This window comes from Spinacia oleracea, chromosome 6 (genome assembly GCF_020520425.1).
Source record: "Spinacia oleracea cultivar Varoflay chromosome 6, BTI_SOV_V1, whole genome shotgun sequence".
NCBI classification, from domain to species: Eukaryota; Viridiplantae; Streptophyta; class Magnoliopsida; order Caryophyllales; family Amaranthaceae; genus Spinacia; species Spinacia oleracea.
The window spans coordinates 150010556-150024943 of record NC_079492.1 but is presented as its reverse complement, the minus strand read 5'-3'; the positions used below and the strand labels follow the sequence as shown (position 1 = coordinate 150024943).

Sequence of the window (14388 nt, the reverse complement as noted above, 5' to 3'; positions counted from 1 at the left end):
TTTTTTGTCTCAGGTCGGGCCTCATGTCGGGCCGGCCCGCAGCCACTTTAGGTCCTCACCGAATGATACTAATCCAGCTAGGTAATGGGTGACCAAGTTTCTATCCTTTCTAATATGTAACCAAGAAATAAAAATCAAAGTTCGAACTAGGAAATAAAACAATGCAAATCTAAAAGTACATCAACATTTCGTGAGTCGAGTGATCACGAGTCGACAATCTGCTTCAATCACCACCGTGTTTAAACCATACCTACGAGCAAGCTTGACCGCAAACAACCATTTTTCTTTATGAACCTTAGGTTTTCTAATTCTATAATCGGTATATCATTGAAATGGTATACTAAGGACAAAATAGTAACTTCAGGTGGCATATTAAGGGTTAAATGGTAAGTTCAGGAAATAAATTGAGTCTGACCCACGAAAAATAAAATTTATCTTTGACTTATGAGTACCAAACTATGTTGTTTATGTGGTTTTGGTAGTAAATGAAAATGCAGAATACTAGTGTACCATTTCAATGGCATACCGATTATAGTCTTATAGAACAAGACTTCCTCTTATGAACCTTATTTCCACTGATAAACGAAAAAATATTGTGCAACAGAACAGCTACGAAAATTCAGCATGGACCAGGCTCAGATTGCTCAAGATCTACCAATTTTACTAGCATAATTGCAGAACATGTCTATAGTCTATACTATGTACTTAACGAAAAGATATCCACTATAGACCTCAATGTGGTACTCTACATACTACTTGTAACTGAATAATACAGAGAAATCAAATGAATATAACAAATGTTACAGATCGATCTACTGCCATGTTGATTAACAAAAACTTGTACAACCTCAACATATTCAGGAGGCTGTGCTGAATATTGAGCTAACACCAATAGATATTTAGCTCATGTTGCTGTCATCTTGCTCCAAAAATATACAATATGTATCTGCTTCGGTGGTTCGTTCCTTCATCTAATCCAGGTGATGTAAAATCTTGGTAAATTGTTTTACATCAGGAATGAATATGATATGATCAGGTTAAAGGAAAGAGATGAATATATGCACATGGGCACCAACCAGATGTATCTATGTGCTCATTCAGCAGGTGAATCTGGTAATACTGGCACAACTGCTGAAGATAACTCGATATGGGATACACGGACGGCACCAATTAACCTTTCTGGTAACTCTTCTTCAGCATTTGCCTGAATTTTATCAGAATAAATTGGGGTTAACAAGTCTGCAAACAAGCGAATCACTTGCGAGAAAGAGAACAATTTCCCAGAAGAAAACAGACAATATGTGGTTCCAGATTAAGATTGTCTTCATAAAACACAGTAGAATGATATCTCTAATGGACAAACAATAAGCATGGTGCACCAGTAGAACATATGTGTACAAACAAAAGACCATGCCCTTGCGACAAAAGAACCTGCAATATATTATTTCACTTTTTTGTTGTAAAAAAAATATTATTTTACTTTTTATTAGAAGTATAAGTAAAAAACATATTCATGTTCTTTTTACTGAAGTTAATGTTCTTTTAGCTATGTATTTGTGTTCTTATGGTGCACCATGCTCACTTTGCACCATGGTCCACCTTCTAAATTGCGTATCTCATCATACGCCCCAGTTTATTTCCTATTTAGTGCCGCTCCTGATTTTAGTTTATAATCAGCTTCAAATTAATCATATAAATCAATGGTGAAAGCAATGTTACATCAAACTAAAGGTGTCTGGAGATAAGATTGAATCATCAAGGAACACATACATAGTATCCCCATAAGCACAACTAGACACTAGTTGCAATTAAAAGTTTAAGGTACCAAAAACTCCTCAGTTAAAAAGAAAAGAAAAGTCCCTGAATCATAAACTAATTCAAAGTTCTGTAACTTCAATTTCAGCATACAGGGGGGTTATAGAGAAAAAAAGGTACGCTGAAATACTGATTCTATAATCGAGCAAAGAATTGCCACCCAATCATGTCTACTGTATGCTACATTCGCTCCAACTCTAAAAAAAGAAGTGGTAATATTTGATTTTTGAATCCCATACCTGTACAAGGAAAGCCTTATCAACCACCAATGTCGTAATCACCCCAATCACAAGACCCAAAACTCCATTGGCAACTGTTGAAGAGCCAATATCAACATCAACCTGAAAAAGGTTAACCAGCAAAGAATCACCAATATTAATGCAAAATACACCTAATTCAATCGATCCCAATTTCGCAAACAAATATTGAATTTACCTCTAAGTAGTCAGGCCCTCGGATATAGTTACAGTCAACTGCTTTTCCTAGCAAACAAGGAGTGCTTCCAACACTCTGACGAACAATCCAAGAGCCCTGTATAGAGCAATAGAGCATATACCACTCAGAGAATGCAGAATATGGCACAGCCAAATTGACAAGACATGGGAAAACTTCTTCCTAGGAAATGCTTATATATGGGAGAAACTTCCTGTTGTAAACAAAACGACCTCTAAAGATAAACCAAAAAGAATAACATAACAAGGAATATTAATGCATACGTTAAGATTGCAACAACTGGGAACTGATGCCACTGAGGAAACCTCTATTAGATTCAAGACAGAGGACAGAAAGTTGATCATATATTCAATACAATATTTGCATATAGCCTTTCTCTCTCTAAACAAGTTCAGAGGACAAATGGTGCACAACCTTTACAATTAGCATAAAGTCCTATACCTTCCAACAACAACACTGACTTATTATACAGTTCTTCCATTCTTAACCACTTGCAAGTTGCAACATATCCTTTATCACGAACTCGAATGCAAACTTGGCCATTAATATCTATAATTACGTATATGTAAAACTTTAAAAAAGTTGATATTTTGAAAATAAGCATTGAAATGTATCAAAAAAGTTAATTTATTTTTCACAATTAACTTTCAGAAATAAAAAATCTAGCACAGAGTGCGTCCTTATAACAACCAAAAACAGATTACATATTAGCTCAATTTCGTTGAATCTCCCCAACTGAGTAACGTCTAAATTCTCCCCATGCCTTGGCCTACAAGCGGTTCCTTTGAAAATTCGCGCATTTTGTTCTAACCACAAACACCACAGAATCGCCATAAAAGCATTTGCCGCAAAATCTTCTTCTCCTTTGCCCCTCCATAGCCCACAAAACGGTTATCATGAGGTTGGTATGCAACTAAGTTTTTCAAGCAAATTTGTCTATTTCTCTCATGAGAATGCCTTCGTCAATTGGACTATATGTAAGTATGCAACAGCTTACATCTCTTTCAGCTTATTCTTGGGAAAATTAAGCAAACGAGCAGCGTGACAAAAGCAGAGAACTGAAATAACAATGGTGTAACAGGACAGGAGTAGCTGATACGTGTACGATAAATGTGAAACATCTATGGGCACCTACAGTTAATTTATTATATAGAAGACATACAGTGTACACACAGGTTATACCATTTTCATATAATACATGTATTTACTACCATGCAAAACATCCAGATGAAGTAACTATATTGGACATACTGGAGTACCTAGGAGAGTCATTACTATAACCAGCGTAACCAACTACCAAATACAAGTACACATAAGACACTGAGACCTACATAGCATTCCATCTTAAACAATAACAGATATTTTCCTTAATTAAGTAATGACTGTGCTTTTCCCAGGATCTTAACTACCATTTTCATATCAAGCATCACCAGGTAAAAGTTAGTTAAAATACTCATTCAATACCGACATGCAGGACACCTGGAGTAAAAATATCATAGTAGCATGCTGGTATCGATATCCATTATTTTCAAGTGTACATATACTTTTTACAGTATGTAATTGAAACATGCTGCAACTTGGCACTTGGAACAACATGACAAATTCCCGACAACATGCATATTCAAATGATACTGGTCATAGTTGTATTTTTAAATAATACAAGTTGTCCTCATAACAACCAAATACAGATTACATATTCAACATGCTGACCAAGATTCACACAGACAGGTTTCAATGCATAGTATCCAAATATATATCTAAAAAAATCATGGGGAAAAAATCAAGACAAATACACATTCTCTTACTGTATCATGTTATCAGTTATCAAACTCCAGCAATTTATAGACCAAAGTTCAGCAGACAATTTAGAAATATCTTAACTGGGAGGCCTGTGCAAGTACCTTGGGAACTGAAGGGATGAGCTTCAGCCGACTATTACGGAACTCATCATCACCATCCACAAAACGTTGCAGAAGTGATCCCGGTATTAATTTTGTTGTCACAAAATAGAACACCATACTATAGTGAGTTGAACCAGGTACCTGATGCATATGGAGTAAATATCCTTCCTAACTCAAGATATATTAAGTAGATCAAAGATCGGGTGGTTGAAAGAAACTCACTTGAAAATTAATAACTATAGAAAACATTCCTTTATCTGCAGCAACCTACACACAAAAAGACAATCGAAGGTTAATCATATTTGTTATACGAGGGACCTAGATAAATCCCGGGCAATGTAAAATAACATCTGATCATGGCATATACTTGAAAAGGCAAACATTTAATCACTAATCTAAAGATGAAGATTGAATAGTACATCTAATAAGGAATCAATAGATCACAGACCCCTATAAACACTAAAAATAATTCAAAAAACAGGAGGAGTTCAAATAAATAGATACCCACTGTGACATTTAAATTGTAAGATGTATGCTGCATAAATTTACTTTTGAACTTTGTATAGTAAGTTTACAAATACGGAAGTCAATGACCGAAGTCTCCACATCATCCATATAAATAGAGGGTGGCCCATGCTCAAAACTCTCTTCCAAACCTCTTCTACCCGAACACTTCCAAGTCCCAATAGCTTTTTGAAATGGTCAAACCTCTAATTCACCTCAATAAGCTCTTTTTTCTCCATACCTCTTTTAACAAAACACCCCTTACTTCTGTATCAAGAAAGGGAAATGAGAAAAGGCAGATTTTAAAAGTCTCACCTGTGCTGCACAGCCTGGACGTCTAGCAACATGGTCCATCCGACTTGAATTCTTGAACCAATCAACAGCAACAAGATCCATTAAAGGTTTCCCTGCTGGAACCTTTGACTTGTCACGACAGAATTTTTTGCTGCGAACCTTGAAGTTATTTCCATCAGATATTCTCCAGCAATTGCGAGCATTTTCATTGTCGTCTCGTCGCAAAGTTCCCGAGAACATAGTTGAATCAATCTGATCGGTTGGTTCTTCAACAGCTTCAAACACAAAGGGAGCTGTTAAATTTATGCTTGAATAAAAATATTGCAGTTACAAAATAAATGAGGGAAAGTGGATAAAGCAATGCCTACCGGTTATCTTGACTTCATTCTCAGGCGGAGAGCGGTAACCCTACAAGATTTCCAACCACAGTTAAAGAGCATTCAGACACCCAAGAAAAACGTTTACCTAGCAATCTAGTACAAACCTCTTGCTCTGCCTCGGGTATTTGATAATCCTCATCTTCATCAGAGTCTTCATCCATCATGACAGAGTTTCTATTCGGAACAATATTCCGATCAGGAGAACAAGGATGAATGGATGGATCCTGAAACTTTTGGTTCTTTCGTGAAGGCATAGATGCTGAGGTCATGTTGACCATAACTGGAATTCTGGGGGTAGCAATCCTTTCATCAGTTTGAGAAAAGTATTCACGCAACCCTGTCAGAGTAGTAGGGAGATTAAACAACTAATAACATAAACACATTTTAGGGAAAAGAGGCAGAAGTCCCTTGGCGCGCAACAAAAGAACTAATACTCTTCAATGAACAGATGGTTGGTCATCATTCTTACATTTCCAAGTAAATGATTTTGCACAACGTTTTATTTTAAATTGACAAAGGCACCTCGATGCAAACTTCCTACCAATTCCAATATGCAACCTGGCTAGCAACATAATGTATTTATCTTTCTTAATTATACCCAACTATCTGGTTCTATATCTTTCAGCAACAATTTTTCAGAGAAGCGTAAAAAACATAAGAGTAGAAATGTCAGCATCTAGTACATAACAACTAGATTACTGTTCGGCCCAATTCTGCATGCAATCCTAGCTTCTACTGCCAAATACCAACCCATTTTATTTTATACAAGTTATGCTACACAAAACTAATGAATTATCCGTAGAAAAAATCAGTAAGGCCAGCACAAGATATAGGTGGAAAGAATGTCCAGAGCCGGTTCAAGAACTTATAGATAATAAAGCAACTACAAACATAAAAGGCAGGACAGCAGGAGCAGTATCAGAGTGCAAGAAGTCAACTGCAGAGGGCTACCAAATATTGGGGTCGTAATTTATAATAAAATAAATTAATTATTGTGAATTAGTGTAGCAATTTAGAGTTTCTGCAAAATAGGCGTATGTGGGGTGGCTTTTGAAAGTTCAATATGGGCCTCTTTTATCCATACAAACTAACCTTCATTCAATTCCCCTTGCCCCCTTTTTTCAACTCCGTCATTCTCAAATATTTGAAGCGTTTCTTTCATTTCCAAGATATGTCTCCTGCCTTCATAACTCTATGCTTTATTGAACTCCAATTTTCTAAATAATTCCCAAAATCCCTTAAATTGCAACCCACTGGCAATTACGGAATACATATCCAATTCAATTCACGTCACGACCATTACTGATAAATCGAAGAAAGCAATTCTAAGAGATTTTATATTTTTTTGGGATTGGAAATGTTTTCCTATATTTAAGTTAAGTTGCAAAAGAGCTTAATAATAGTTGAGCCAGACCTGATAAAAGGATTAGCAACAAAAGAAAAAGAAAAATTAAGAAATTGAAATTTCCAAACAGGAGCTCACCAGCAACACTGTTCAACACTTGAAGGAGGCAGTGCTGCTGAAATGATGAGACATAGCCCACACCCCATCCTTTCAGATCAACTTGCATAAGGTGCTGCACTTGTGATCTGGGCCTCCCATTTCGTGATTTTAGAGGAGAAATGTTGAACCCACCGCCTGAAATATTGTAAAACAATGTTAACCTATCAATAAATTGGAAAACAAACTGAACAATAGTTGTATTTAAAATCAGAGGGAACTCAATTACGAAATGTATCAAAACCAAGAGTAAGCAGAAAACCAATTAATAAAAGAAATCTATAAATTACTTTCAAGATGGGCTCGCACAAATCCTGGCTGAGGACCACAGTTCTCATGCACCCTCGAGCGGAACAACACAACTGCATCATAACAAAATACAATGAGGGGACAAAAGAGGAGTGTGAAGGTGAAGCTGAAGGAGAATCTGAAGGTAATAAACTAACCATAACTTCCATCATCATTACGTCGCCAATAACGTACATAGCAGAGGTCACGAGGCCATACAAACCTGAAAAATCACAGATTGCTAAATTAATCTAAAGATCCTTTTACGTCATAAATGTCATACGAATGCGGAAAAACTACAAAATATATCCCATCTCCTTTCTCCATTAAAAACAATAAGTTAATCTTTAGCAGAATATTAATCATTATGCTACATCGAAATGCAGAAAAATTACAGGAGAAAAACTTACATAGAAAACCAGTCAAGCTGAAGTCTGTGATATATAATAGCAGTATGTCCATCCACCTCCTCAACTAAACTACCATACTGGAAAGAGCAATCCCATCTGGATAACCACGTAAAGGTAAAACCACGTCAGACTATAAGAAACCAGTGCAAAAATCATCAACAGTGGATGTGTCAACTCAAGCACAAATACCAGAAACTTCCAATTAGAGTAGCCGAAAGCACATGGAGCTCCAACCCACGAGAAAACAAATAATTGATAAGATCTAAGTATCTAACCATGCCCTGACTCTTAACTGTTATTGGCCAGGCACCCATCCTCAGCAAAGCAGCAATAGCATGAAAATGAAATCGAAGCTGAGGTATGGGTGAATAAAGGAAATAGGAGGGACAATTATCTGATCAAAATCAGAAACTTAAAAATATTACGAAAAGGAACAAATTCTGCTACAATGAAAGGCAGTAAATTACAGACTTTTCACAGTATTGAGTATATTGGACAACACATATTCTGAAGAAGAATAAACAATAAACTATCACGAACTAAGTCCTTACTGTAAGCACTTAACATGTAAGAGGAGTTGAGGTTTAAGCTACGCCAGGGCGGAGTATGCAGAAAAAGAACTGCAGGTATAAGATTCAGGGATCTTTCCTTACATGTCCCCAACTAGATGCTATTTTGTGTTATGAACAATTATGTTAAGACAGACCTGCAAGTTTACAGAGGCCATATAACGACATGTGATCATATGGTGACAGACAAGCTGCTATTAAACAAGCACGAGACAACGAGAAAAAACAATTAGCAGACACAAGATGAAAAACTGTTTAATGATACCAGGATTTGAGTACAAATGCAAAAACTTCAAACAACAGCCAATATTACCAATGAAGAGGCTTTTAGTGCAAAAAAATTTAAAACGTGACATGTTTGTGTGGTATCTCATAGGGAAGATGCTGTGTGCCTGTGTTGCTATTTATTTCCTCCCAGTGATTCTATGAGATTTTACAAAAATCTTCATTTGAAATTCAAATGTTAAGCATCCAAGAACATGTCGCAATAGATGTATATATCTGATGGTGTAAGATTGAATTAATACTTCATGATAAGTGAAAATGCCACATTACGCCAATGCAACTAAAGAAGTCCCCACCCTAAGTAGAGTGGAAGGAGCTCAGATGACACAACCGCTACAGTGAAAGATGCAAATTATAGTCATGAAATTGAAAAGCAGGAAATCCGAATCAAGCCATACATGCACAATGTGATTTTAATTTTTCCTATCTTTTCTCCAGGGTGGGCTATTGGGGCCAATAGGAATTGCATCACATGAGCGAGAGCTTGGGAGAATGAATTCCGTGGCAGATTTTCCCATGGCGTGAATATCAAAGCACTTTATCGTTATAATGAAAATTCATGGCTGAGATTCGTTACTTACTCAAATCTTGTCCCATCCATACTCATTATAAGTTCAAATATATCTTCACAAGTAGCATCAACAACTCCTACAGCCCTCATTGCTCTGCTGCAACTCCTCGGCTGTATAAAAGAAATTTTGCATGATATACAAATAACAGAGAAAGTTGAACCATCATACTTCGAAAACAACATGAAATTACATACAAGGTAATCAACTTCAGAAAGCTCTTCAAAAATACGAAGCCCTGCAATTGCAAAAATAAGATATTATCAATATCAGGTACCAGCCACGTTATAAGAGGAAGTAGTTGATTTCTTCAATATTACAACAATTACCATTTTGACATTGAAGAAGACGCCAATGCTTCCGAGAAAAGACTTGAGTATTAGCACTTTGGGATAGATCCGAGTCAATTTCACGGGTCCAGTCCAATATAGCCTCTGGAGGTCCTGGAAGATAATAGAGTAAAATAGTAAATGGTACAGACCAAGATAAGCACAAGTTCCTTTATAGTTACTATGAGGTGAAAAGAGCACTAACCATTCCCAATTGTCGTTCTCCTCAATAAATTAGAACCATTCTCCTCATCTTCCTGGGCACTATGCCTGCAAGGGTTCAAGGAACATAGTGTTCAGAAATACACAGTTGCACTGACCAGAGTGTTCAGAAATGTGGATATACCATCTCAAAAACGCAGAGTTTTACATTCTTCTGCCCAGATTAAAAAAAGAAAAACCAATTGACCCCCCCTCCCCCCAACTCTTCCTCGACAAAGAAAAGAAGGGATGGTATGAGTAAATGAGTTAGTCAGAAACTGTCATTAAAATAACCACATTTGTAACTTCTGGCAGTTGTTAAAAGGGTAATTGAGGCGTCACATTATAAAGTATTTAAATTTTCTGCGCAATTGTGTCTCATAAAGAATACAGCTTTAAGGCAGAAGGAAACATCTCCTACTCAGGTGAATTTTCTTATATATCTTTCCATAGTCAAATTTTTACAGGCAACAGCCATAGAAACAGACATGTTGCTAACTTATATGTGTATTATGGGCCACAAATAAGGGGATATAACAAGATAACACTGTCAAAGACAAGGATAGCAAGATACCACTTATACGTGTATTATGGGCCATAAATAAGGGATATAACAGGATGGATATCTTGATACTTCATTATAAAACGGATAATGTAAAATTTCAAGAAAGGCCAAATCTAACACCTGGACACGTACCCATGTCCAGCACCAGAAATCCGAGACTGAACAGCATAGGGCTACACTAGAAATCAGATATTCTTGAACACAGTGTTGCGACCTTTATGCCAAATTACACAACCATCACCACCACCACAAATGAGGATCCTGCACCTTACGGGAGTCCTGGTCTATTGAGAATAGGTTGTTTGATTTTAAGAGGGAAGAAGTGGATGCTTCCAGTGTCCACGATGGAGCATGACCAATTAAAGTGCTCTGGTTTAGGATACTTTTTTCTCAATATTTTCCTCACCAAACTGCAATTGAGAGATAACCGACTGTGTGTATCATGAAGATAGTAGCCGCGCTAGTTTCCTTATTAGCAATTCATGGGATTTCACTTTCAGATTTCCAGTAGGATTGGCATGCTAGTTTTGTCTTTCTTGAGATCAGCTGACTATCAAATAATTCTACTAAAAGTAATTAACTTTATTATTTCTTTATCTTGAAATTAAACATCCTGTTTTCTTTTCTTTTGAGCACTTGAAATTACCAACTATCAAAAATGCAGATAAGGGTCTATTTCCACAGTCCGCTGTTAAGACGTAAAATAATCCTACATTTGGGTAAAGATGCTATTAATCAATAGAGATATGAATCAAAAAGCCACTTACTGACTTTCGTGATCCGAGGAAGAAGCATTTCTCATGGAATCAGAACCCGCTTTATACTCAAAAGATATGTACTTATTGCCATTACCAACTTGTGACTCCTGGTGCTGCATATAGAATTCAAATCAGTTAATCCTCAATTTAAGAATGGAAGAAAAATACTACTAAGTTAATCCTCAATTTAAGAATGAAAGAAAAATATTACACTAACTTCCAGCATGGAAGTACTAATTCACAGCATCGAAGTAAAAATTCACAATATGTAGAAAGAATACCTGGTCAATGAGTTGCTCAATCTTCTCTTTCCAGATTAAAGCTTCCTGGATGTTGAATGCTGCCATCTTTACCACGAAGACACATCGGGTTAAGCTTTCCAATAAATTTTTTTGTAGCATCGAGACAATTGAAGGACACTGCATAATAACCAAACATAGTCTGGTACCACTATTCAAGTCACATACTCACATTAGAACTACTTATGGCAGAGAAATCTAAATTAAAATTTGTGTGGTGCCTCAAAGTTGTAGCAGCTAGCTGCAGTGATTTATTTTTATACTGCATTACCTGGTTGACACTCAAGATTTATTAAAAAAAACCATTTATGAGTAAACGCTGATTGCAGAGTTTTGCATTATAAGGACTTCTTCATTAGTTCCTTTACATGTCTAATACTGAAACTGTTCAGAAGTAGCTTTTCCTAACCATTCAGAGTGTTAAAACTCAAATAAACAATTTTGATGTGCCAACTTTGCAGATTAGTTCATAAAACAGCATGTACTAAGTCCAGCCTGGACCAAGCTGCTAACCTTTTGCATATGAGACTAAACTACCACCATATGTATTCATCAAAAGCATCATTGGACAGAATGTATCAAGAAGTCTAAAGAATAAAGTATTCTAATTTCTAAACAGAAAAGGAAAGGTGTGAAGGGAAATAACAAAACCTTTACAAACACAGAAATGAAATGCTTATGCAAGCAGGAGAGGCCATAAGCTAAAAACAATAGATAAGTATTAAGATAAGAGGCACACCGTAATCCGGTGATACTTGTCCTTCTTGTTGTAGACGGATAAGACATAAACCATCTGTAAAACCAGGTAAAAAAGATACATAGCACAGCTGAGCACGAAACTTAAATTAAGTACCAAAAAAATTATAGAAAAGGAGAGAACATTCACAAAGAGTACGAAAATACAAAGTAGAGAATGCCATTGACAAAGACTTGAATAGGAGAATTAGCCACAAGAAAAGGGCTCTTAAACAGTCATGGAACTTGTTTATGGGGCTTATAGAAAGGAAATTTTAAGTCATTTTCCTACATACACTGATGACAAAGCAACTTTATCAGTTTAGAACTTCAAATTTAGTGATAACTTTTAAGTTTTATGCCCATAGTTATACAAGAGTCCACAAATAACCAAGCTTTTTACTGACCTACTAAGCATTCTTATCAACTATTGTATATTTCTCATATTTCTGATATACCTCCATAACTTATGTTAATGCTCTCCCCCATTGGCCAAATTTGATAAGTCTATATGTATGCAGACCTAGAACATAAAACTTAAACAAACAGTTGGTATGGAAAATGTAGGATCCATTAGAATGCAAAAGCACTAGATTCTAAGGATCACCCACAACTCTCCCCATGTGTGTCAAGTTCAACCCCCAATTCTTTGAGACCAGAGAAACTCCCACTATCAAAAACCTTTACAATAGTGGCAAATCATAGGATAGTAATGACTCATGAACAATTCAATATAATCCTCGTGCATTCATGTAATTGATCCTCCAACTACGTAGATTTTGACAAATAACAATATGGATGAATAAGAACACCAACATAACAAAAAAAAACTCACATGTCCATTATGGGTCTTCAAGCCTCGGTCCTCCACTCTACAATTGCCGTCAATAACAAGTGTCTTGACAGGTACCTATTTGGAGCATTAAGAAACAGAAAAACAATCTTCATAATGATTCCTAAACATCAGAGAAAGGAAAAAGGCAGGCAGGAAGTAAACGACAGTCTTCATCAAAAGTTTCTTTTAAACTAAGTTACTCAGACACGGGTGTCGGTGTCATGGCCGACAAGGTGTCGGAGTATTTGCAGACACTCCGACACGGTCAAAGGAGTGTATTGACTTGTTTTTAAAACACGGCTCCCATACAAAGTGTCGGATAAAAAAGCGAACTCCTTTCGGGCTACATTATCATTCCCACAGGATAATATCTATACATATTTGGTCCTCGTAATTTTGTCCGTTTACCACCTAACATTTTGGCTATGGCCAAGAAACTAGCAAGTATCCATATTCTAACAAGAGTAAAATTGTCGGCATAATTTGAATAAACAAATTTCCCATTCACTCATCTAACCTCCTCTCAGCTTCTCTTCCTTACTCCACAATCCAATTGATCAATAAAAATAATTTCCAGCAAATCTTCCACTTCAATCAACTTTTCGCCCAAATTCAAACTAAATCAGTCATCATTTCGACAAGAACTCAGCTCTGATCAGTCAAAACTAAACTTAAAACCACCCTAGAGCTTCTCTAATTCGTAATCTCAGAAATCAAACATAATCCTCCATTGTTGCATTCATTTTCCCATCCCATCAACTCAATCACTCAATTCAGGAGCAAATTAAAATCACATTTCAACAAAGTTACTGTAAACCACCAAAAAAAACTGACTTCCGTAAAATAAATTAAACAAACATATAAAAATAGCGCATATTATTTCAATTATGATTATACATTTATACCTGATTGTCTTGGGGTTTTTTCTTATAATAAGCAAGAAGACGAGGCTCGAGCACAAAATATCTCATATGAATAAAAGATCGACCGATTTTCCTCCTCCCAATTCGAACCATCCATCCTTCATACACCACCTTAGATGATGATGACATCACTCACTTCCACCAAAATTAACAACAAATAATCAAAATTTCCACCAAAAATCGGCGAAAATTATTTCCAATCGTCAAAAAATCGATTGATCGCTGCTACAAAACACCAAAAGTAGCATATCGAAGTACGAAATTGTCTTAATCCATCAGCATTCAATTGATTAAATGGAAATGTTTTTCTGTTCAAACAATTTTTTTCCCCAGGAATTCAGAAATTTTCTGCTCGTGAATTATCGAGAAATTAGACAGATTTGTGAAGAAATTACGGAAATTTGATCGTTTGAAAACAGGAATTTGATGAAGAACAAAGGTTTAAGGTTTGAATTTGGAGGTTGAAAAAAATGGCAAAAAGACGTGAGAGAGGAGAGAGAAAGAGGGGAAGAAGGGAGGGAAGGAGCACGAAAGAAGAGGTACGCGAGATCTATGTTTGCACTTAATTTTTTTTCTGCTTTAAAAAAAAGGAAATTAAAAATAAAAAATAAAAAATAAAAAATGAAAGTGAAAAAAATAGCGTTTTGAAAAAATGTAGCTTTTTGTCCTTTGTGTGTGTGTGAATTGATTGATGTCTAGGAACATCGCATCGTGCCATATGTGGGAAATGAGATTAAAGGGAAAATAGAAAGTATAATCCTCACAAAATGAAAA

The 14388-nt window shown here is 36.1% G+C and overlaps 1 protein-coding gene across 4 annotated transcripts; it reads right to left on the bottom strand.

Moving 5' to 3' along the window:
* Positions 1–640: 640 nt before the first annotated feature.
* Positions 641–14166, bottom strand: LOC110790554 (protein ENHANCED DISEASE RESISTANCE 2). 4 transcript variants are annotated; one of them, XM_056830991.1, is made up of 22 exons: positions 13597–14166; positions 12692–12766; positions 11861–11914; positions 11104–11241; positions 10832–10935; positions 9504–9568; positions 9299–9412; positions 9167–9207; positions 8982–9082; positions 7547–7642; positions 7295–7359; positions 7139–7210; positions 6831–6986; positions 5452–5684; positions 5336–5375; positions 4989–5242; positions 4392–4436; positions 4170–4310; positions 2251–2346; positions 2055–2156; positions 1077–1204; positions 641–971 (listed from the first exon to the last, which is right to left on the bottom strand). In XM_056830991.1, the coding sequence occupies exons 1-21, from the start codon at positions 13741–13743 to the stop codon at positions 1094–1096; spliced, it is 2250 nt and encodes a 749-aa protein (XP_056686969.1). In that variant the 5' UTR covers positions 13744–14166; the 3' UTR covers positions 641–971; positions 1077–1093. The 4 variants fall into 4 exon arrangements, with proteins under 4 accessions (XP_056686969.1, XP_056686971.1, XP_056686968.1 ...); XM_056830993.1 differs by having other exon boundaries at positions 11104–11169; positions 13597–14164; XM_056830990.1 differs by having other exon boundaries at positions 641–1204; positions 13597–14165.
* Between the last annotated feature and the right edge of the window lie 222 nt (positions 14167–14388).